Source organism: Leptodactylus fuscus, chromosome 9, assembly GCF_031893055.1.
Source record: "Leptodactylus fuscus isolate aLepFus1 chromosome 9, aLepFus1.hap2, whole genome shotgun sequence".
In the NCBI taxonomy this organism is placed as follows: Eukaryota; Metazoa; Chordata; class Amphibia; order Anura; family Leptodactylidae; genus Leptodactylus; species Leptodactylus fuscus.
In genome coordinates, this window is record NC_134273.1 from 53663498 (window position 1) to 53686326 (window position 22829).

General features: G+C 40.4%; 1 protein-coding gene across 1 annotated transcript in view; it reads right to left on the reverse strand.

The window, feature by feature from the left end:
• COLGALT2 (collagen beta(1-O)galactosyltransferase 2) overlaps nt 1-22829 on the reverse strand; it is a 72271-nt gene that overhangs the window by 1498 nt on the left and 47944 nt on the right. Inside the window, exons 5-11 of the mRNA XM_075286702.1 lie at nt 22283-22487; nt 17362-17481; nt 11242-11318; nt 6244-6350; nt 4893-5025; nt 3526-3653; nt 1148-1354 (exon numbers count right to left, since the gene is read on the reverse strand). Coding sequence (XP_075142803.1) covers nt 1148-1354; nt 3526-3653; nt 4893-5025; nt 6244-6350; nt 11242-11318; nt 17362-17481; nt 22283-22487 — 977 coding nt within the window. The remainder of the gene's footprint in view (nt 1-1147; nt 1355-3525; nt 3654-4892; nt 5026-6243; nt 6351-11241; nt 11319-17361; nt 17482-22282; nt 22488-22829) is intronic.

The window sequence follows — 22829 nt, forward strand, 5'->3', positions numbered from 1 at the left end:
TGTGGTGTAGACACAGGAATAGCTAGATACACAGGCTCGCTCCCTGCACTTAGCCCCTCCTCCCTCAGAGCAGCAGATACATCACTTGATTCATGAGCAGCTAAGTCAGGGCTGTGGCCACAAAGAATTGAATAAAGTAAGATAGTGGACAAACAAAGCAGTTTTGCTGAAGCAATGTATTTAGGAAAAGTCTTACATCCATATTAACAAGCAGTATAGATAGGATCCTTGTGATGGGACAACCTCTTTAAGCTGACTTAAACGTTTTACACAATACATTGCTTTCTCTATCTTTCTCCATTTGTCAGATATGGTGGAATATTTGTTCTCAGTGATTACTATATTTTAGACCACCTCTGCTATCTAGCAGCAGTGGCCAGGCTGGTAATGTCAGTCACTGTTCCCAAACACCTCCATTTTCTTCTGTTCATTGTAAATTCTGTATTTTGCTCTGCAAAATACGCTTAGAGGTACTGATCAAGCTTATGTTCTCTTTGACTGTAACTCCAGAGATAGTGTACAGTTTAGTTTCATGAGCTGCTGGTCTGAACTGTCCACCACACAGTCTAAGCTTTTCCACCATTTTGTCATTGAAACCAGGAAAGTGGAGTAGATTGGGAAAAAAAAAAGCAAGTGAAATCCTGAGATGGTAAAAGCCGTTTAGGCTAAGGCTCCATGTAGTGGGCCGCAGCAAAAAAGCACTGCAGGAAAAAAACCACAGCAGCAACACATTGGGGGTTTTCTCGCAGCACTTTTCCACGGAAAGTCCACAGCGTTTTCCTCTGCAGACTTTCTATTTCAATGATACCTATAGGGTAACCACCGACTTTTCCATAGGTATAATCGGCATGCTACGATTTCCAAAATCGTAACAGTTTTGATAATCCCAGCTTCTCCACTGTACGTACTTTTCCACATTGTGTAGATGGGATTCACTTTACAGATATTGCCTATACGCAAAGATGGGGAGAATATACAGACTGTGTCTTTGCTGCATGCCTTCAAGCTTCTGTACACAGGTAATCCCATTGGGAACATAGCGATCGGAACTTGTAGTGTGTTCAGGGGTTTTAGTAACAGCAAACCAATTATTGTATTCCCCAGTCACAATACAGGATCAGGCGGACATTTTTATGGGTATACTTACACTGGGTGCTTGTTATACATGACTGGAAAAAATTCATCCACTGGAAGCATCTTGCCCAAAGGTTCAGCATTTATCAGCTTTTGTGCTCCCTTCTGCGAGATTGCATAAGCAAGTGTCCAATAGGAATAATCTGCTTCAACCAAATTCAGTACATTTGGAACAGCTTTTTCTGGACGTTTCACTTGCATTCTTTTCCTTCCAATATAGCTATAGGTGCAAAACAAAAGAAACTATCTTAACGCTCTATATAATCATAAAGTCAATGTGCAGTGCTAGTAAAGACATTTGATTTATAGGCTGTTTCCAAGATACAAACACAGTTTAAACTAGGAATCATTCCTGTAAAATAGGGAAAGTTATGTAAATGAAACAAGACTTGTAGACTCTGTTATCCAATTATTGTACTGTATGGTGTGGTGGGGTGTCGGGTGGTTCTCAGTGGGATAGGGTCCCAATCCGTATGAAACAATCTAAAGAAGATCCCACTGACGCTGAATGATCTGATTCAAAGTGAGTTTAATACAAATCACGAGGTATATGGTGTAAGTATAAACGTTTTTGGCCTCAATCAGCCTTCCTCAGACTCAGGTATGATATCACGTAACTCAGCTAAAGTACAGGTGTAGTCACGTGCAGAACAAAGCATAGAATTAACAGATCGTTAGTAGAAGAAAGTAGATGAGTGGTCCTGTGTGCTGCTTAAAATTTTTTTGACGGATAGATGTGCTGATAATGTCAGCAGATTTGTGCAGGCAATATGAATCTTCACTATAGACTTAGGGCACAGATCCCATGGGGTAGTGGGATATCCCCGTGGCGTCCTCTGTGGTAGCAGACGTTCGGCTTGCTGATGAAAACGTTGGTGGTGAAGAAGGCCAACTGAAGGCCACGTGTTTTGTATTAAACTCACTCTGAATCAGATCATTCAGCGTCAGTGGGATCTTCTTTAAATTGTAACCCAATTATTGGTATCCTGGAGGTCTCTAGTGACTTATCCTCCTACTCTTATGATAGCAGGGTTAAGGACCCATGCAGCAAATGACTGCAAAAAAAAACAAAAAACTGTGTTGCAGCGTTTTTCTTATAGAAAGTCCGCAGAGTTTTCATCTGTGGACTTTCTGGCTCTATTATACCTATACAGAAACCGCTAGCATTTTCGCAGTATTTCCATTGCGGATATCTTTCTGCAATGTGTGGAGGGGATTAGCCAGAATCCCAACCACTTTGCAGGTAGTGAAAAAAACTTCAATGCCAAAACTATACAGTTTATGGAGCTGGAAACAGAAAACTGTGTAGTGCCCGAATACTGCAGCTCAGCTCTCAGTCAGATGTATGCAATATTGATTCTACACATGTTTGATTAAAAAAAAAGAATCTTCCAGTAAGGAAGCGAGTGATTCCTCATGGTTGAAAGGAGACCAATGGAAGATTGTGAATTTCATTGTGGGAAGAAGTGCTATGCACATGGGGGTACAATTCACCATGGGAGGGGGTAGTTGGGAGGATGTAGTAAAATAACAGCGAGCGGTGGGGATATGGGCGTTGTGGTGTAATTGGAGCAGTAAGCTGCTAGGGGTTGTTTAATAAAGGAGTCTTTGGTGAGCCTCGTGATGGGCTGGTTGAATTATAATGGAGGAACAGTGACACTGAATGTGATGGGGAACAAACTTTATGCCTACTTTGAAGTGTAGGGAATGGTGAGCAATCTGAACTATAAGGGTGCATGTGCAGAAACTGACCTATGCTGTGGATTTTAATATCTGCAGCATATCAATTTATTCCTTTTTTTCTGGCAGACATTTCCAAACAATGGCGTGAAAATCCACAGCAAAATCTGCATGTACATGTATGTAACTCCACATTGAAGTGGGCTCAGTTCACACAGCTCTGTTCAGTCCGGGATATATGACCCACATAAGAACTGTGTTTCATAGAATTGACACAGTGATGTGAATGTGGCCTAAGGCCTTATTCATAAAATACTATGTAAAAAAAATGGACATGCTGTATCTTTGCCGGTTTAAAAGGACATTGGTAGAACAGTGTGAATAGACCCATTGACATACATGGGTTCTGTAATGGCTGAGTTATGGTCATTTAAAAAAATGTTGAGTACGTCCCTTCTGTGGGCTTGAATTCTGTGTATTTAAATTTGGTGGCCAATGACTACTTGATATATTTTTTTAGTCTGGAGTACCGATACATATGAGTTGTTGGTTGCAAATTGTTATAAGCTATTATAGTTATGTAATAGATAATATAATAGAAGATATACTACTAAGTTTTCGGGCTATAAATGATAACACGTTTTCCATGAATTATTCTAACCTCGTCCTTGCATTCCTCAGATACATGGTTATCACAATCCTGATACTTACATTAAATCCCAGTCTAGAGCAACTGTTTCAATGTCATTCATGAGCTTTAGAAGTTTACTCCTAAACTGATACTCAAATCGTGCGTCATCTTCTATCACCAGGGCTTTCTCCAGGCCTCGATCAACTACCTGGAATAACATGGTCAGGCGAAAAGTCACAAATGATGGAGGAACAGAACAATATTGAAAACGCAAGAGACTTCTCATAGTAGGAGTCTGGATATGTATGCTAAAGAGTTTTTAGGGCAAATTACATCCTCACTCATAACCTACTACAACCATATAATACTATACAACTAATATGTGGAACTTAGGCTAAGGCCCCTCATAGAAAGATGCAGCAAAAAAAAATGCTATGGAAAAAAAACACGGCGGAGGCTAAGGCCACACGGGATGATATGCAGCGCTAAAGCACCGCGGGAACAACCGTGGCAGGAACACATCGTGGTTCTTCACGCAGCACTTTAAACAGAAAGTTCTCTGGGTTTTCCTCTGAAGACTTTCTTTTACAATTGTATGTACGGGGAAGCTTCCTTAGATATAATTGACATTTATTGATTTAATGGTACCTCATTTACCTAAGTGCCTGACTATAAACCACAATAACTAAGGGCTCGTTCACACGGGGCAAGAGGGGGTGGATTTTGGTGCTGAATCCACGTCAGAATCCGCTCGCTCACAATAGAGGTCTATGTAGACTGCTAGTTTACTTTTTTCCGTAAGTGGACAAAAAGAAGCGAGCTGCCCTTTCTTCAGGTGGATTCCGCGGCTGATTCAGCCCCGGCGTCCGCCTCGCGGCAGCACCCTCCGAACTACGCCCAATCATTTGGGCCTACTCCGGAGCGGGAAGCCGTGACTATCGGAAGCCGCAACAGTCATGTCAGGCACATTTTGGCCCTATTCTGATGCGGCTTCCTGCATCAAAATCAGAACTAAAATACGCCTAACCCTGCTCCGTGTGAACTAGCCCTAAATCTTGGTCATTGTTTTCATTTTACAAAATGAGCTACATAAAATCTCAAAACATGACTGTAGGCATAAGGCCTATTTTATTTACTTAAAGGGAATATGACACCAGAAAACGTCCTAATTTTGTAAACAAAGTTTTTATGTAAAACTTCCCTGTTATGATCTGTTTCTAAATCCTGCAATTTTCACTCTAGCCACTAAGCCTGATACTTGATTAACACTTTCCATTACTGTGTAGTCTAGTTAGACAGGTTTTCAATATAAGATAACTACAATCAGAAAATAAAAACATTAGAAAAAATTGATGTATTTCATTATCTGGTATTAATAAATAATAATAATGATGACACTTTGCCTTAAAAGATAACCTGTATGCTCTTGCATGTCATTTTCACTTACCTCTTTCCACAAGTAGTAATGGCTGAGGAAGCATCCAATTTCACCCCTGGTCAGCGTTCTCCCAGAGTAGGGGTCATGGTATCCGGGTAAGACATCTATATTCAGAGCCTTAATCTGACTTGTATTAAGGGCCCTGGAAGTAAGTAAGCATGAATGAGTGATTACCATAGAAAAGCATTACCTGCTTATACTGTACTTCACATACAAAGGTGCTATGACACATAAGTGAACCCATGACCGTATACTGCAGCGACAGCTGCTGACTTACGCATCATATTTCCAAAAATACAGGTGCCTGTGACCGGCACTCCTCTCTCTTAGAACAGTGAATAGCGCCATTGATGGCTCCTCTATCGTAACTACAGGGGCCCAGGAATGTGCTACGTGAACACGCGGCTTCCTGTTTTCTTTACCACGTTGTATCACAGAGTTCACATATTGATGTGGATGGAGGCAGAACCCTATAAATGCAGCTATTCAGTGACTGGGAGGCCAGACAGTTGAGAGATAGGCAGGCAGAGGACTTGAGAAGTACATGGTTATCTTTGGCACAATTCTATAGCTGTGCCTGAAATAAAAGTAAGTTCTATTGTCAGAGTTTAAGCATTCGCAGTACTAATGTTAACATATTGCACAGACCACTGTCTTTACAAGAGGGAGCATTCTGGACAATAGAGGAGAGCACCTACACACTATCCGACATGGTCCTTATATACTTATAGCCATAGTCTATATCACCTGTGTTTAGTCATGAGTCGTGATGACATCATGGAAAAACATGGAATTATACTGTCCCTGCAAAGAATCCCTTCCACACATTGCAGAAAAATACACGTAGTGGAAATGCTGCAATTTCCAAAACCGCTGGTGGTTTCCGTAAAGGGTATAAATGAAGTAGAAGGTCCGCAAAGGAGAACTCTGTGGACAATAGTTTCCGCTGTGTTTTTCCCGCAACCCTTTTAGGCTGTGGTCCGCTACATGGGACTCTAGCCTTTGACGCCTTTTTTACCTCTCGTAAAGGGATGGGGCTTAGTGGAAAAAGACAGGGCATAAGATGTAACAATATGTGTCATAAAAATAATGCACCAAAAATCTGGCACAATATAACTAACTAATACAATCTATAAACTTGGACATAACAGTCTGAGGCTGCAGCAGATTTATCTTCCAGCATCAGTCACTGCAATAAATCTGACACATACTTAGATCTAATCTAAGGATAGGATTAGTAATTCTGCCCCATTGTTTTCTTATATACCACAAAGTGTTATCATCACACACAGACATTTCTAAAAACCATATTCTAGCAATAAAATTGGAACACTATATTCATTTAGTATTATGTACTTACTTGCCATCTACAGCATCAAATATCTTCACCTGGATTTGAAGTTCATACAAACTACGCAGCATCCGGACACGACGATCTAGACGGCGTTTCAGATTGATCATGAAAACCTGACGACAGAGAATCAATAAGGTATATTAAATGATAAATAAGTTTGCATACATATGAAAATACAAAGACTGTACAAGATACAGTTTTAAATTTTCTCGCACGTGTGGGAGGGAGGTAAGGCCCGTTTAACATCAGCATTTGAGTTTCCCCCTCGAACGGAACTAAGAAACCACACGGACCCCACAGACTGTAATGAGGTCCGCCTGGTTTCCGCACAAAACATGCAGACAGAAAAGTGCTGCTTGCTTGTTCACATCAGCTTTCAGGTTTCCGTTCAAGAAGTCAGCTTGGGGACCCCCCCCTCCCCCCCAAATGGAAACCTATACGCATTATAAAGTGGTTGCTTTTTAATGTGTATAGATTTCCATTCGGGGGATCCCCAAGTGAACTACCCAAACACTGATGTGAACTGGGCCTTAGTAAGATCCAGTGTCTCCTTGTCTCTCCTAGAAGTCTTGACAAGTCTTGTACGAGTCCTGTCAGCTCAGCTTCTTACACTCTGCCACACACTAAGTGAAATCACCTAATAGGAACTCTTAAGGGCTTTACGTGCATTGTTCTCACTTCGGCTGGAAATTTCCCTTTGCACTCCCAGGATAACTTGTAAATGGAGTTTTTCAGTGATAATCACTACTGTAATCTAATGTGGCCGAATACTTTATGTCAAGGATAACATCTGTCAAAGTGTGTTTTTGGCTCAGACGTGGTGTGCTATTGTAATCTTATTATTGGATTCACTCCTCTAAATTAAGTTAACAATCTAAAATACTGCAAGGTCTCCAGAGAGGTTGCCAATTTCCCTACAATTATCTCGGATCTGGCATATACAAGTTATTATACTACAATAGGCAGTCAGCATATTATTTGCAGACTAGGAACAGGTTTAAAAAAAAAAAAAAGTCTACATTTTGCCAACAGATAAAGGAAGACAACTGGAGCTAGTGTTATGCCTAGTATAGGGTCTAAAGGGGTGATGTGTGTCCACAATCTTTTGAGTTGATTTAATTTAATACACTGCATCATGGATGAAAGAAGCACTCCAGTATAACAGCCCCATTTGAGAATAAGTCTGTGAAGTTATGTGCTCCCCTCCAGAGCACTGACGTCCTCTCTCCTCCTCAGATGCAAACATTGTTTCCTGTATGACCAGAAGATAACTTCAGAACAAAGGTTTTCCTACAACTATCTTGGGTCTGGCATATACAAGCTGTTCTACTACAATCTACAGTCCACAATTTTTCAAGTTGATTTAATTTAAGTCTGGCTTAATGGTACAGCTTTATTGTGAAGTTATGTGCTCCCCTCCAGAGCACTGACCTCTTCTCTGCTCCTCTGATGCACACAGTATTTACTGTATAAAGAGGAGATAACTTCACAATAAAGCTATCAGTAAATTATTCACTATCATTACACCACACCCACATGCTCATTTTCAAACAATGGGGAAAAAAACTAATGTTACTAGAGTGTTTCTTCAGGCTATGGAAATGCTCATGTTCTCCTTATAGATTTAATAAGTGAAGAAAAACCGCAAAGAAAAACAGAATGAAAAATGCTGCGAAAAAAACATGATACGTTTCTGTCATGTTTTTTTCCGCAGCGTTTTTTTAACTGCCTGCTGCATCATGGAACTTTAGCCTAAGGGGGCATTCACACGGAGTAACGTGCCGCGTGATGTGGCACGTATACAGTGTGTGAGACTTTGAGCACCGTATACGCTCCCGTTGATTTCAATGGGAGCCTGGATCGTATATGCCACGTTATTTTGCGGCCGCAAAATCACGGCCGCAAAATAACGCCGTGTATGCGATCCAGGCTCCCATTGAAATCAATGGGAGCTTTTACGGCACTCAAAATCTCACACGCCGTATACGTGCCAGGTCACACTGCATGTTACTCCGTGTGAATGGACCCTTAAAGGAGAACTGTAGGTACATAATTCTTCCCAAACCTATTATAGTTCCAATTGTGCCTTTAAAAAGAGGAGATTTGTGGGCACAAACTAATTCAAGAGGACCTCTCACGTCCTCAGGCACATACAGCGTTAGAAAGCCGACAGTGCGCTGAAATCAGCTTTTCCGTTATGTGCCCCTGGTGATGAGCTATTGGTACTGTTACCGTAGCTCTTCAGTGTCAGACTGTCAGAAACGCCGCTCCTCACGGTAGCATCTATTGCACTGTACTGTGAGAGGGGTCGTTCCTTACCGCCTAGCGATGACGCTGAGTGGTGAGGAACGTCGCCCAGTACTAGTCTATGGACAAATACTGTTAGGGGTAGGGTGGGTGTTCCTCACCACTCAGCGTCATCGCTAAGCGGTAAGGAACACTCCTTCTCATAGTACAGTGCAATAGACGCTACCGTGAGGAGGGGCGTTTCTGACAGTCTGACACTGAAGAGCTACGGTAACAGCACAGATAGCTCTTCACCGGGGGCACAGGACAAGAAAGCTGAATTCATTGCACTGTCGGCTTTCTAGCGGTGAATTACAACGCATGTGCCTGATGACATGAAAGGTAAGTAATACAGAAATAATCATCTTTTTATGGAAATGCAAATCCACTGGAAAGTTTATTGGGGTGGGGCCTAATTTATAAGATTAGTCTACAAATAACCATGTTCCAGGTACAAGGTAAAAAACGTCATTCATGGCTAAAGCTGTGATGTTCCAGAGGAGAGCTGGGCAAATCTGGCCTGACCCCATGAAGATTTGCATACCCATTACAAAACCTTCTTTCTTTCACTGCATTGCTTCATTGGTTTGTTGTGTTTCTGTGTTTATTAAAGGTCCCTACACGGCACCATTATTGATTTGGGTGACATTTTTGACCTTTTAGATGCCCTTTAAGCATAACACAGTGTATATTTTTTCTGGAGTGTGATATAAATGCCTTAAGAGTATACATATTGCATTCATTCAGATGACTGGTTTTAACACCAATCTACTTCCCAGGCCACACTTAAATCCTGGAAGCTGAGATAAGGGAGCTGTTTGGTGATGCCTTTACACTGGAGAGAGGCTTTAGTTGTCACTTAGCCTGTGCTTACAATATTGATGATGACCATAGACTTGGATCTCTTAGTAGGTTCTGGCCTTAATGTCTTTACTTTAGACAAATGATCAAACTGTTAATCTTTTGATCCAGAGGAAGAAAGGTGCCATGAGTTCTAAGTCTTGTAATCTAGCCTGGAAGCACCTGGAGACAATTAACCCAAGACTGTAAGCAGCAACTCTTCAATTAGTCTCTTACATTCCTGCCCAGGAATCCCTGGAATGGTTTTATTGCTTACTACCTCCAACAAATTTTACTGGTTAACCCTGAAGCTGCCCCTTCAGCTCCCTGACCTTTGAAATTTTAGACTCTTCTAAGTCTCTATGAAGCCCACGCTTACTCAATTATTGTAACTTGTAAAATGGGACCCTTCAAATAGATGCCTATGAGGCTCTTACAGTCCTTTAATCCAGGCTCAGTTCTTTAATCTTCATCTTATATATTAATAGGAGCTATTCCTGTTGCACCATCCTAAGGATCCCAAGGTTTTCATCAGTTCTAGTCAGCGAGTTAGAAGTTCTCAACTAAATACGTCATCAAACTGTAAACTGGAGGCAGCACTAAAAGACAAACAGTAAAGTGCTTGCATGTCAATGGATGAGCTGTCCTTAGGACAAGTCATCAATATCAGATCAGTGGGGTCTGACTCCTGTCACCCCCACAGATCTGCTTCTAGAAGGGACAAGAATTGAAGTGAAAGTCCTCTAATTCCTCATCCATTTCCTTACCCTTAGCTTCAGAAGCATGCTGCTTCTATTACCACAATCTATCCTGCAGCCCTAGAGGGAAAAGCCCTTGAAGGTGCAGGCCCCATGTGGTGTAAACTCTGCAGTTCCAGCAAGGTGTACACAATGTGCAGGAACTTTAAAACGCTGCTACTTTTTCCAAAGAGGATGGGAATCTAGCGAATTCCATCAACAAATTGCAGAAAAATACACGCAGTGGATAAGCTGCGATTATCAAAACCGCTGTGTAAAGCAATACAGGAAAAAAAATTGCGTTGCCTCTGCGGTTTCTCCTACAGAGCTTTTGTGATGCGGGCCACTACGTGGAGCCTTAGCCTTAGTTGGATCACTTACTGGACTCCTAAGCATAGAAAGAGCAAGAGTTTTTAGATACAACTTCTATAAGATACAACGTGTACTGAACCTTTTTACATAAAATTACACAATAAACAATACTTATGGTTCAGCTTATCCTGCTCTACAACATGATGTCTGTAGACTGGACTGCTCAGCTTCTTTTGCTTATAGATCGAATTTTGTTATCATAATGACTAGAGATGAGTGAACAGTGAAATATTCGAGATTCGATATTCGTTTCGAGTAGAGCCTCAATATTCGACTACTCGATTGAATACCGAATCCCATTATAGTCTATGGGAAAAAATGCTTGTTTCAGGGGAAACCACTATTTGACTAAAGGAGAGTCACCAAGTCCACGAGTAGCAGGAAGAGAGTGTTTAGGAGGAGCGCTGTGCAGTTAAAGCGCACAGACCCCATTATAGTCTATGGGGTCAGTGCGCTTTAACTGCACAGCGCTTGCAGTTGCGCTGATAAAAAGTAAGCTCTCTCGTAACCGCAAGCTGCCAGCTCTCCCGACTAGCAAAGATGAGCCTGCGGCAGAACCAGCGTTGATTGGCCGAATGCTATACAGTGTATAACATTCGGCCAATCAACTCTGGTTCTGAATCAAATATTTACTGCGAATAGCTAGTAGTATTTGATCGAGTACGAATATTTCGAATACCTACTCGATTGAATACTACTCGCTCATCTCTAATAATGACAAGTTCCCATTAGTTCAGAAAAGTGTTTACAGCAGAGAAGAAGAACTCACTTCATCAAACCCCAACTTGTCTGGCTGTTTGGGCGGCACATGCACATATCTTGATGTCTCCAGGGGTGGTCGATCAACTGAAAGCCATAAAATGACATACTCAGATTACAAAAATCACAGACATTTATTGCATATGATATTCAGAGATATTCATACCATTAACTGTATACCCAATCCAACACTCATTCTAATGTAATATTACAAATAAACACTGGACCCCAAAATAAAGCATGGTACCCAATCATGAGATTTTAAGTCTGTAATAATAAACTTCAAGTATTGTTTGCTGGACAGAGACAAGCTGGGTCATTATTGGGACCTGATGCTCTTTTACTTATTGCTGGAATATTGAGTCATTTCCCGTCCCAAGCCTCGTGTGTGTTTTCCATTACTATTACTTAAATGTGTGCATCTGTGTATAAGACAGACATGGCAGGCTGACAGCTCTGACTAATAGCAGGAAAAAGAAGGGGTTGTGGGGTAGAAGGACAGGGGGGCTATCCTGAACCTCGTCTTTTAGATCAGTTATGTACAACATTTTCTGGGAGAAAGTAGTTGTAAAGCGCTAGTGTATATGAACAGTCAATCTACTGAAATAACCTGCAAGAAAAGGAAAAGTCTATCAAAGAAGTGATCTACTGGTACCAACATGTTCTAGTGTCCTAGGAAGCGTTTTGCAGGATTACTGTAAGGGGCCATCTTGCCAATGATCATTTCCCCTCCTACTAGGACTAAGATTAGTGAGAATGCTTCTGCCTGGCTAAGACAGCAACACAAAATACCTTCCAAAATACCCTTTACATTCTTTTTACGCCTGAATGGTTTGGGCCCCCAACATATAGGATCACTTTAGGTTTGCACATTTTTAATAAACTAGATAAAAAATGAAACCCCTGGTTATGTGGCCAGAATGTTATTCCCATAGAGCAGAGATGAAACTATCCAGAGGTCAAAAGAAATAAAAAACAAATCTTTACAATATTACTAAACTTGTATCCACTTCAAAAAGTGACACGCATGAAGTCGGGGAGACCCTGCCAAGTACAGATTGGTAAAGACAAAGCGTGTTTAATGTATCCAACTATTAAGCTTCGTCAGGGGGAAGCCGTTGGGCGAAACGCGCGTCGGGGTGCGGTACGGGTGGTAGGTGCTTTACATTATAACTATGGTCTTAGGGTTGGTTCTTTACCTTCTATGTATACAATTTTCACATATGTCTCTCTGTTGTGCATTCTTACCTGTGGGATATTTCTATCTGCTTTGGAACTGCCACACTTGCAACAACATGTGAACCCTTATTATTTGACTGTGATATACATACTTTTTTCACCCTAGACCTATATACTATTTATTACCACCACCACCCGCCTTTTTGTGAAGCATTTACCCCCTGTTGTTTATGTGTAATTTATGTTTTCATATTTATTATCATTTAATAAAAATTGTCATTTTATTTATTGTGTTGCTTCTGTCCCTTCTTGGACATAGTCATACTTAGTTTATTTTTGAAGCAGTTGCTTTTTTGTGTGCCTTGTGTTGCAAAATTTTTGTGTTCCAGTTTAAAAGAAAGTATACCTCCAGTTTCAGAAAACTTTTGACATGTCATAGCTACATGTCAGGAGTTTTAAATGGTGAGGGTCTGGTTGCTAAAACCCCCAATGATGACTGAAACAAAGGTTGAGCTCAGTCCCTCCGCAGCTGTTAGACGGGAGATTATAGAAAGAGTATACAAATTTGTTCATCACTCTGTCGGCATCTTAGAGGAGAGTCAAACAGAACTGAAGGGGTGCAGGGCTCAGCTGGGTGCTTTGTTCAGCAAATTGTGGGGGACTCAAAACTCAGACCAAATATTAAAGTACATGGCATGTACCAAGTTTATTATGTTGGAGACACTTTTTCATCCATGTCTACAGTTTTGGAAAGTGTCTATAAACCATGGCTAAAATGTTTCAGATTTATTAAACACATGCTTCTTTTGTATAGTATAAAACACTGATGTAAATGCCGTGACAAGGTGCCTAAAAAGTATTCAACATGCCCAGAGAATTGACATTTTTCTCCATACTATAAATGAATTCATATTATGCCATTATTAATGTCTTACATAAGTAAAGCACATGTACCACAGGTCAGAGGTCATGTCTGCAGGGATCTTAGTATACAGAGGTTTTCTCACGATGACAAGCCCTGCCTATATGTCCTATCAGAATAACCACGTTTATAGTGGGCACCCTGTGTACTTCTCATATAGTCACCAGAGAGCTGTATTACATTATCAGTCTGGCTACACTGCAAGGAAATGTCTGTACTTATAACAGGATGTGGGAGGATTGAAAAGTACGACAAGCGACAATCATTTGTTGATTTCAATATACTGCATAAGGCCTTTAGTACATTGGGATTTATAGAAATAGTTTGCAAAAAAATCCACCACCTTTAACCAACAAAACAGTTTTCATATAACTAGATCTTGTCCTTCAGCTGTACTGATACTTCTGTCCCAGTTCTTCCTAAGATTTTCATAAAGTAATGACAGGTTAGTGCTGAAGAAGAGGACATAGAAAAACTCAAGTTTATAACCTGCGTCAGAGACTTACAGAAGGAAGCGGTTATAAACTGAACCTCATTCCTCCGGGGTCTTGTTAGTGGCTCCCACCTCCCGATGCTGCAGGTAATGTTGTCTGCTATTACAGATGTCACAGCTCTTAGCCTGTGATTGTTAACTTTGCTACATCACCAGTAGGTGGCAGACAACATTACTGTACTTATAGACAATGGTAAACTGAGAGAAGAACGAAGACTAAGCTTTTACACAGTTATGTGTGCTTGTGTATGGCTGTGTGTAGGCATTGTCCACTTATAAGGGATATATGCAGAAATAACAGATCAGGTCACCCAAAGGTCTTTTCTGACTTTTGGTGGATATGATAAAACAGTATAAAAATTAAAAAAAAAAACACTAGTGGACATAGATACAAATGTATAACATTCTTTAATGCGATTAAACTAATGAGATTGAAAAAAAAATCTGAAAAAATTCAAAATTTTTACACTCTGTTATAATCTATTAGGAATCCAAAATACTACCAGGGAATATATTATGGTTAGCAATTCTTAAGCCAGTCTTAATTCATTCCCTGGTATTACAGCAGTGTAGCAGGAAAACATCCTCGGTGCTCCAGATTCCTTATTTGCAGACTGTAAAATAAATGAATATCTCTGCAATGTAAGGATTAATTTTTATGGGGAAAAGGGCGTTACATTCAGATGAACTTGAGCTATCTGTATTACTGGTTTCATATGCTTCACCCTTGTGACCACTTCTTTTAGGGAAAGCCCCCACGGGACGTCCTGCAGCAAAAAAGGGTATCGAAAAATCTCAGCGTTTATGACCTGTGGGGCTCCGGCCTTAAGGTACTTTGTGCCTCAACTCTATACTGTGTATTGAAATTCAGTCACGAAGTGTAAACTTTAAGATAAGCCGGAATGGAAGTCCTTATACATATGTCTTACACATGTCTATACAGAGTAAACACAGCCATTGACTGCAACCAGAACATTCACAGTCAGGCTCCAGAAAACAGAGACTTACAGTCCTATGAAAAAGTTTGGGCACCCCTATTAATCTTAATCATTTTTAGTTCTAAATATTTTGGTGTTTGCAGCAGCCATTTCAGTTTGATATATCTAATAACTGATGGACACAGTAATATTTCAGGATTGAAATGAGGTTTATTGTACTAACAGAAAATGCGCAATATGCATTAAGCCAAAATTTGACCGGTGCAAAAATATGGGCACCTCAACAGAAAAGTGACATTAATATTTAGTACATCCTCCTTTTGCAAAGATAACAGCCTCTAGTCGCTTCCTGTAGCTTTTAATCAGTTCCTGGATCCTGGATGAAGGTATTTTGGACCATTTCTTTCTACAAAACAATTCAAGTTCAGTTAAGTTTGATGGTCGCCGAACATGGACAGCCCGCTCTCAAATGATCTGAAAACAAAGATTGTTCAACATAGTTGTTCAGGGGAAGGATACAAAACGTTGTCTCAGAGATTTAATCTGTCAGTTTCCACTGTGAGGAACATAGTAAGGAAATGGAAGACCACAGGGACAGTTCTTGTTAAGTCAATAGAAGATACCTCAAATTAAATAACATACATAGTCTCAAAACCAAATAGATACTCAAACCAAAAAAACTTGAGACAAAAAAACAAAAAATACTTAAAAAATAGAAAATATTTATTAATTCATAAATAAACACTACAAAATACAAGGGGAGACAACAAAAGACAATCTACCACATAGTAGCAGAATATACTGAATCTTCTCACTGGTTAAATGAGCAGAGGGAAACCCCCAGGTGATACCAAACAAATATCCAGGGGAAATGCACCAATTACATAAATATAAACATATCAGAGCAAGATAATCATATATAAATATAAATAAATAGACGGTACATACCCATAGTCATATTGGAACAAAAATATAACCGGTCACCAGAGAAGGGGGAAAAAGCCGCTGCACATTACCAGTGAGATCAGAATATGATCGCCTGACGCGCGTTTCGCCTGAATGGCTTCATCAAGAGGCGCCTCTTGATGAAGCCATTCAGGCGAAACGCGCGTCAGGCGATCATATTCTGATCTCACTGGTAATGTGCAGCGGCTTTTTCCCCCTTCTCTGGTGACCGGTTATATTTTTGTTCCAATATGACTATGGGTATGTACCGTCTATTTATTTATATTTATATATGATTATCTTGCTCTGATATGTTTATATTTATGTAATTGGTGCATTTCCCCTGGATATTTGTTTGGTATCACCTGGGGGTTTCCCTCTGCTCATTTAACCAGTGAGAAGATTCAGTATATTCTGCTACTATGTGGTAGATTGTCTTTTGTTGTCTCCCCTTGTATTTTGTAGTGTTTATTTATGAATTAATAAATATTTTCTATTTTTTAAGTATTTTTTGTTTTTTTGTCTCAAGTTTTTTTGGTTACAGTTCTTGTTAAGCCCAGAAGTGGCAGGCCAAGAAAAATATCAGAAAGGCAGAGAAGAGGAATGGTGAGAAAAGTCAAGGACAATCCACAGACCACCTCCAAAGAGCTGCAGCATCATCTTGCTGCAGATGGTGTCACTGTGCATCGGTCAACTATACAGCGCACTTTGCACAAATAGAAGCTGTATGGGAGAGTGATGAGAAAGAAGCCGTTTCTGCATGTACGCCACAAATAGAGTTGCCTGAGGTATGAAAAAGCACATTTGGACAAGGCAGCTTCATTTTGGAAACAAAAATTGAGTTGTTTGGTTATAAAAAAAGGCGTTATGCATGGCGTCCAAAAAGAAACAGCATTCCAAGAAAAACACATGCTACCCATTGTAAAATTTGGTGGAGGTTGCATCATGCTTTGGGGCTGTGTGGCCAATGCCGGCATCGGGAATCTTGTTAAAGTTGAGGGTCGCATGGATTCCACTCAGTATCAGCAGATTCTTGAGAATAATGTTCAAGAATCAGTGACGAAGTTGAAGTTACGCCGGGGATGGATATTTCAGCAAGACAATGATCCAAAACACCGCTCCAAATCCTCAGGCATTCATGCAGAGGAACAATTACAATGTTCTGGAATGGCCATCCCAGTCCCCAGACCTGAATATCATTGAACATCTGTGGGATGATTTGAAGCGGGCTGTCCATGCTCGGCGACCATCTAACTTAACTGAACTTGAATTGTTTGTCCAAAATACCTTTATCCAGGATCCAGGAACTGATTAAAAGCTACAGGAAGCGACTAGAGGCTGTTATCTTTGCAAAAGGAGGATCTACTAAATATTAATGTCACTTTTCTGTTGAGGTGCCCATACTTTTGCACTGGTCAAATTTTGGTTTAATGCATATTGCGCATTTTCTGTTAGTACAATAAACCTCATTTCAATCCTGAAATATTACTGTGTCCATCAGTTATTAGATATATCAAACTGAAATGGCTGTTGCAAATACCAAAATATTTAGAACTAAAAATGATTAAGATTAATAGGGGTGCCCAAACTTTTTCATACGACTGTATATAAAGGGAATGCACCGCCTGTATATTCTTTAAGAATGTCACTTACTCATGGCTTCTGTCAGTACATGTGAAAAGCTCTCAATATCATCCTCCAGGGTTTGATGTGGTTTCAGAGGCACAGGGAGGTATCCATAATGTTCCTTGTTACAAATATACATCTGAATTCCTGGAAAAGAAGCAGAGACTAATGAAACATCGCTTTGTACCAGACTAATGGCAGATTAATGATGTTTGTAAGAGTAAAGAATGCCTTTAATGACAAGACATGGAGAGATATGGCTGGAGAACCAAAACCCCATTGTTAATTTTAAGTCAAACAAACCTAGCTATTACATGCTGAAAAGATCTGTCTTTCTTGGCTAAAGGGGTGTAAGTGTCTTATATATACACGATAGGATACCGCAGGAAAAATACTTATAAGGCTGCGTTCACATTTGCGTCAGAGTTTACATAAGACATTTTCATTCACCACTTTCAGTTTAAAAACAACAGACACCCAATGGTCTCTATTATAGTCAATAGGGTTTATTTGGCTCCGCTATTTTACTGGTTCCTCTGTCTGCTGTTCTGTCCTCCGACATACCAGAACAATGGACAGCCAACGACACGTCACGAACATGTAAAAAAAAATATTAAATTATATATCTCTACATCTACATACACACAGTGCTCAGCATAAATGACTACACCCTAATAAAGGTCTGAGGGTGCATTCACACAGAGGAAAATGGCGCTGAATTTGGAGTGGAATCCGCGTCAGATTAAGCGCTGAAAAAAAAGCCTAGCTAGCTAGCCTGCTAGCAGAAAAAGGAGCCCATTGAAGTCAATGAGAGGCTTTTTTTTCAGCGCTGAATCTGACGTGGATTCCACACCAAATTCAGCCCCATTTTCCTCCTGAATACACCCTTAGGAGCTAAGCTAAAGTTTAGGGCCTGTTCACACGGAGTAAACGCGAGTGTATTTTAGCAAAATATACGTGTAAAAAATACACGTGTAAAAATAAGACTCCCATTGATTTCAATGACATTTTACACGTATATTTTGACGTGTATTTTGATGTGTATTTTGACGTGGGTTTTTTACACGTGTAAAAAAATATCATTGAAGTCAAATGAAGTCTTATTTTTACACATGTATTTTTTTACACGTGTATTTTGCCAAAATACACGCACGTTTACTGTGAACGGGCCCTTAGACTACAAAATTCTAATGCAAAAATACTAAACAACAAGAATTCAACCACATGGGAGTCTATAATCAGGTTTCCAGCAGACGACTGACGGTAGCAGGGTGCAACAAAACCCCTTCTGATTTTATGCTGTTAGCAATGGTATCGCATGGAAGAGAAATATTGTAAGACCCAAGAAAGGAAATTATTTTTTTACACAAGGAAGGTGAAGGCTACAAGAAGATCAGCAAAGCTTTACATACCAGTCAGAATACTATAGTAACTAGAGCAAAAGTGATACAAAAATCTAACAAAGATGGCGCTGCCACCATCTCACATAGATGTCCATGCCGTCCACCAAAGTTAACACCTAAAACAGGAATGTCTTCTGGTGAGAAGGGTTGAAGAAAATTACCATGCAAGTTCACTGCAGGAAACTAAAGTAGAAAACCAAAATTATGTGTTTCATGTGACAAAAATACGGCATACACTGCAGACTGCAGGGAAATGACATGTATGGGTATTGTCCACAAAGGAAGCTCCTTCTAAAGCCCATGCACAAAACAGCCCATCTACACTTTGCCAGGACCCATGCTGAAAAATATGACAACTGGGACTCAATAATTTGGAGTGATGAGACCAAGATAAGTGTTTTTAGAACGGATGACATGTATGGCATTGCAAAGGTGAGGGGTACAAAGAAAAATGCAAGGTGCCTAAAGTGGAACATGTTGGTGGCAGTGTCCTTATGTGGGGCTACATGAGTGCCGCTGGTGTCGGGAGCTGAATTTCATTGACTCACAGATGTACTGCTCTATACTGAAAGACAAGCTGCTACCACCACTCCATGCTCTTGGTGGTCATGCACTTTTCCAACATGACAACGATCCAAAATATACATCTAAGGTCACTGATGAATTTATGAAGAAGAACAAGGTGAATGCGGTTCAGTAGTCAAGTATGTCTGTTGATCTCAACCCAAACGAACACCTATGGGGATTTCTGAAGAGACAAGATGAGCATCATCCAGGCTCTAAAAGAGGTCATTCTTAAAGGCGTTGTACGGGATAAAATTTAAAACTAAACTAAATCCCCTCCCCCCAACTAATTTAAGTAGTTTAAAAAAATGTATAATTACCTGTATCTCTGGGGCAGTTTTGACCGCCCCAGGCACATATTCTGATTTCCTGGTGACGTTCCGTTTTCAAAAATGGAACATCAGAAATACTAACCACCCCCCACCTCATAATACTTACCTGTCTTCATGTCCTCTTCTTCTGGGCATGAAGAGTCACTTCCCTCAGATGGGCCAGCACCTGTGCAATACGGCTGTAGTGCACTCTGGCTCTATTGTGCAAACGCTGACAGACGTGAATAGGAGAAGAATCTGCCACACTTGCACAATAGAGTCGGAGTGGCGGCAGAAGCCAAGAGAAGAGGAGATGGTGGCACAGAGGAAAATGAGTTAGGTGGGGCTAGTAGTCTGTGGGCTAGATGTAGGCTATGAGATCAGGAAGCTACTCAAAACACTGCTAAAGGTATTTGGATGCACTTATTAACCCATTAACAGCACTAACAGACCTTTTCTTTTACTTAAAAAAAAAAAATGTTGGTTTTTTTTTTGCCCGGAAAACCCTTTTGATGAATGGAAAAATATAAGAGTTTGCAATATGTCACCAACTTTTTCATTCCATGCCTAGAAGACTTTGAGCTGTTATTAAAAACCAAGTAGGTCATACAAAATACTAGATTGTAGTTATGATTGATGAGGGGTGTGTTTTCAGGTTTTCAAAGTGGGTATACTCATTTATGCTGAGTCCTGCATATATATAAAAAAAAAAAAAAAAAAAAAGCTGTGAATGGGGCGTGACTGTTGCTTCACTGTTATGAGGCTGCCAGGACTTTAACAAATAACCACCACAGCAGAATCCACAGGGACCACCATTAATTTAGAAGACTGAACATGTTTATTTGGTATTGCTTTTCTAAGATAACGTCTTTATTATACTTACTTGTATAGCGCCAACATATTCTGCAGCACTTTACAGACATTGACAGTTACTGTCCCATATAGGGCTCACAATCTACAGTTCCTATCAGTATGTCTTTGGTGTGTGGGAGGAAACCCATGCAAACATGAGGAGAACATACAAATTCCTTGCAGATGTTGTCCCTGGCAGGATTTGAACCAAGGACCCCAGCACTGCAAGGCTGCAGTGCTAACCACTGAGCCACCATGCTGCCCATTGCCCCAGACAATACATGTAGTCGGACATTTAATGAGAGGGACTCTGGGATTTCAGGTGACATTAGGAAGCATATACAACATATAGCACTGCTCATACTCATTGCTTACCAGTTACACAGCAGAAACTTCTTGAGCCTCAGCACAGTGCGTTTTTTTGCGCGTTTTTTACACGTGTAAAAAATGTCATTGAAGTCAATGGGAGTCTGATTTGTATTATGCAAAAATGAGCGCGCGTTTACTCCATGTGCACGGGCCCTAATACTAAAAGAAAGGAGAAGAGGTCCAGGACCACAGAAAACCACAAGGTGGCAGTGTATTAAACCATAAAAAATAAATATGTACACAGGGTAATAGGGTCTACTGCTGCGCAGAAACGGTGCCGTCCGTAGCTGAGAAATTGATTTGGTTATAACCTCGCATCATGCAGCAAAGGCTTCTGGGAAGTCGGGCATGTTGTTCAGGGTGCTTGCTATAGAGGGCAGCATAACAGAGGCACTGTCTCCCTGTTTACATCTTGGAGACAGATTTGCATATTCTTCCCATGCACAAATTTTATGTAAAGGGGTTTTGCTATGAAAGCCAGCTGTCCCGGGGGTAAAAAAAACCTTGTAAGGCTGAGAACCCATATAGTGAAACGCAGCAAAAAAAAAAAAAAAAAATGCTGCAGAAAAAAATGCAGCGTAAATGCCTCACTTTTTTTGCCTCAGCATTTAACATTGCGTTTCCACACAGTTTTTCTCTGCAGACTTTCTGTCCATATTATACCTTTAGGTAAAACGCCAGCGTTTCCGCAGTATAACTATATAACACGGACCTTTTTGAAAACCCAGCTTTTCCGATGCTATTTTTTGTTGCAATTTGTGGATGGGATTGGTCAGAATGCCATTCACTTTGCAAGTACTGTAAAACGCAACGTTTTCGAAATGTGGACCTTCAGCCTAAGGGGGCATTCACAAGGAGTAACGCGGCACTGATTCTGGCACGATAACTCGTGTAAGAATCAGCGCTGCAAAACAGAATCCCATTGACTTCAATGGGTTCCATTTAACGTGCATAACACATTGAAATCCATGGGTTAAAAAGCACATTTTTAATGTGTTACACGCGTTAAACGGAACCCATTGAAGTTAATGGGATTCTGTTTTGCAGCGCTGATTCTTACGCGAGTTATCGTGCCAGAATCAGTGCCGCATTACCCCGTGTGAATGCCCCTAAATCTGCAGCTGATCACTAGAGGTCTGAAGTGAAGGCCCATGTCAAACAGCTGATCCCTAAGTTAGTTGGCTGCAGAGACAGAATCTATTAAAGTAATAAGCGTATACAGTACATAACTACAACAATGAACCCTTTAGCGGCCAGCAGTAGGAGATGTAAAAAATTATTCTATCATTTTTAAGATTTCCTGAAATTTGAAAAATATAAAATGCCACCAAAATCCTAAAATTAATAAACTTTTTTTTTTAAGCTTTTTTTCCCCTTTAGGAGTCTGCCAAGTAAGTCGTTCATATCCGTTCCCCTTTACGTCGGATGTTCAGGTCTCTATATACATACCAGAATGTCTGCACGAAAAAGCAAATACAATGATGTCATCAAAGCTCCATGTAAAGTCTTCATGTGGAGGGTAGAACTGTAAATTCATGGAGGCTTCCTTTCGGAGGTCAATAAGCATTGTTGAATGAATCATCGGGACAGCGAAACAGCCTTGTCTTTTCCATTCTCTTATGAGAACATAGTCTGGAGTTCTTTTATAATAACCCTGTAAAGATTAGACTTTGGATTAAAAGTCATTATGTGATAAAGCCCTAGACGAGTATTGGCTTCTATAAGTGGACTTGTGCTTTGTTACCTTATGAAAAACCAACATAGGACATAGAAAAAATTTGGTGGAAACGCATTGTGTTTTTTCCCGAAGCAATTTTCTCAGATTTCCTCTATGGACACTTCAATAGGTATAATTGACATGCTGTAATTTCCAAAAACGCAACAGTTTCGGAGCACTTCTCCTGCGCATATTTGTCTGCAATGTGTGGATGGGATTTGCTAGAATGGGAGAGCCTACAGATTGTAGGGACTTGCTACCTCTTGTGTCACCCCCTCT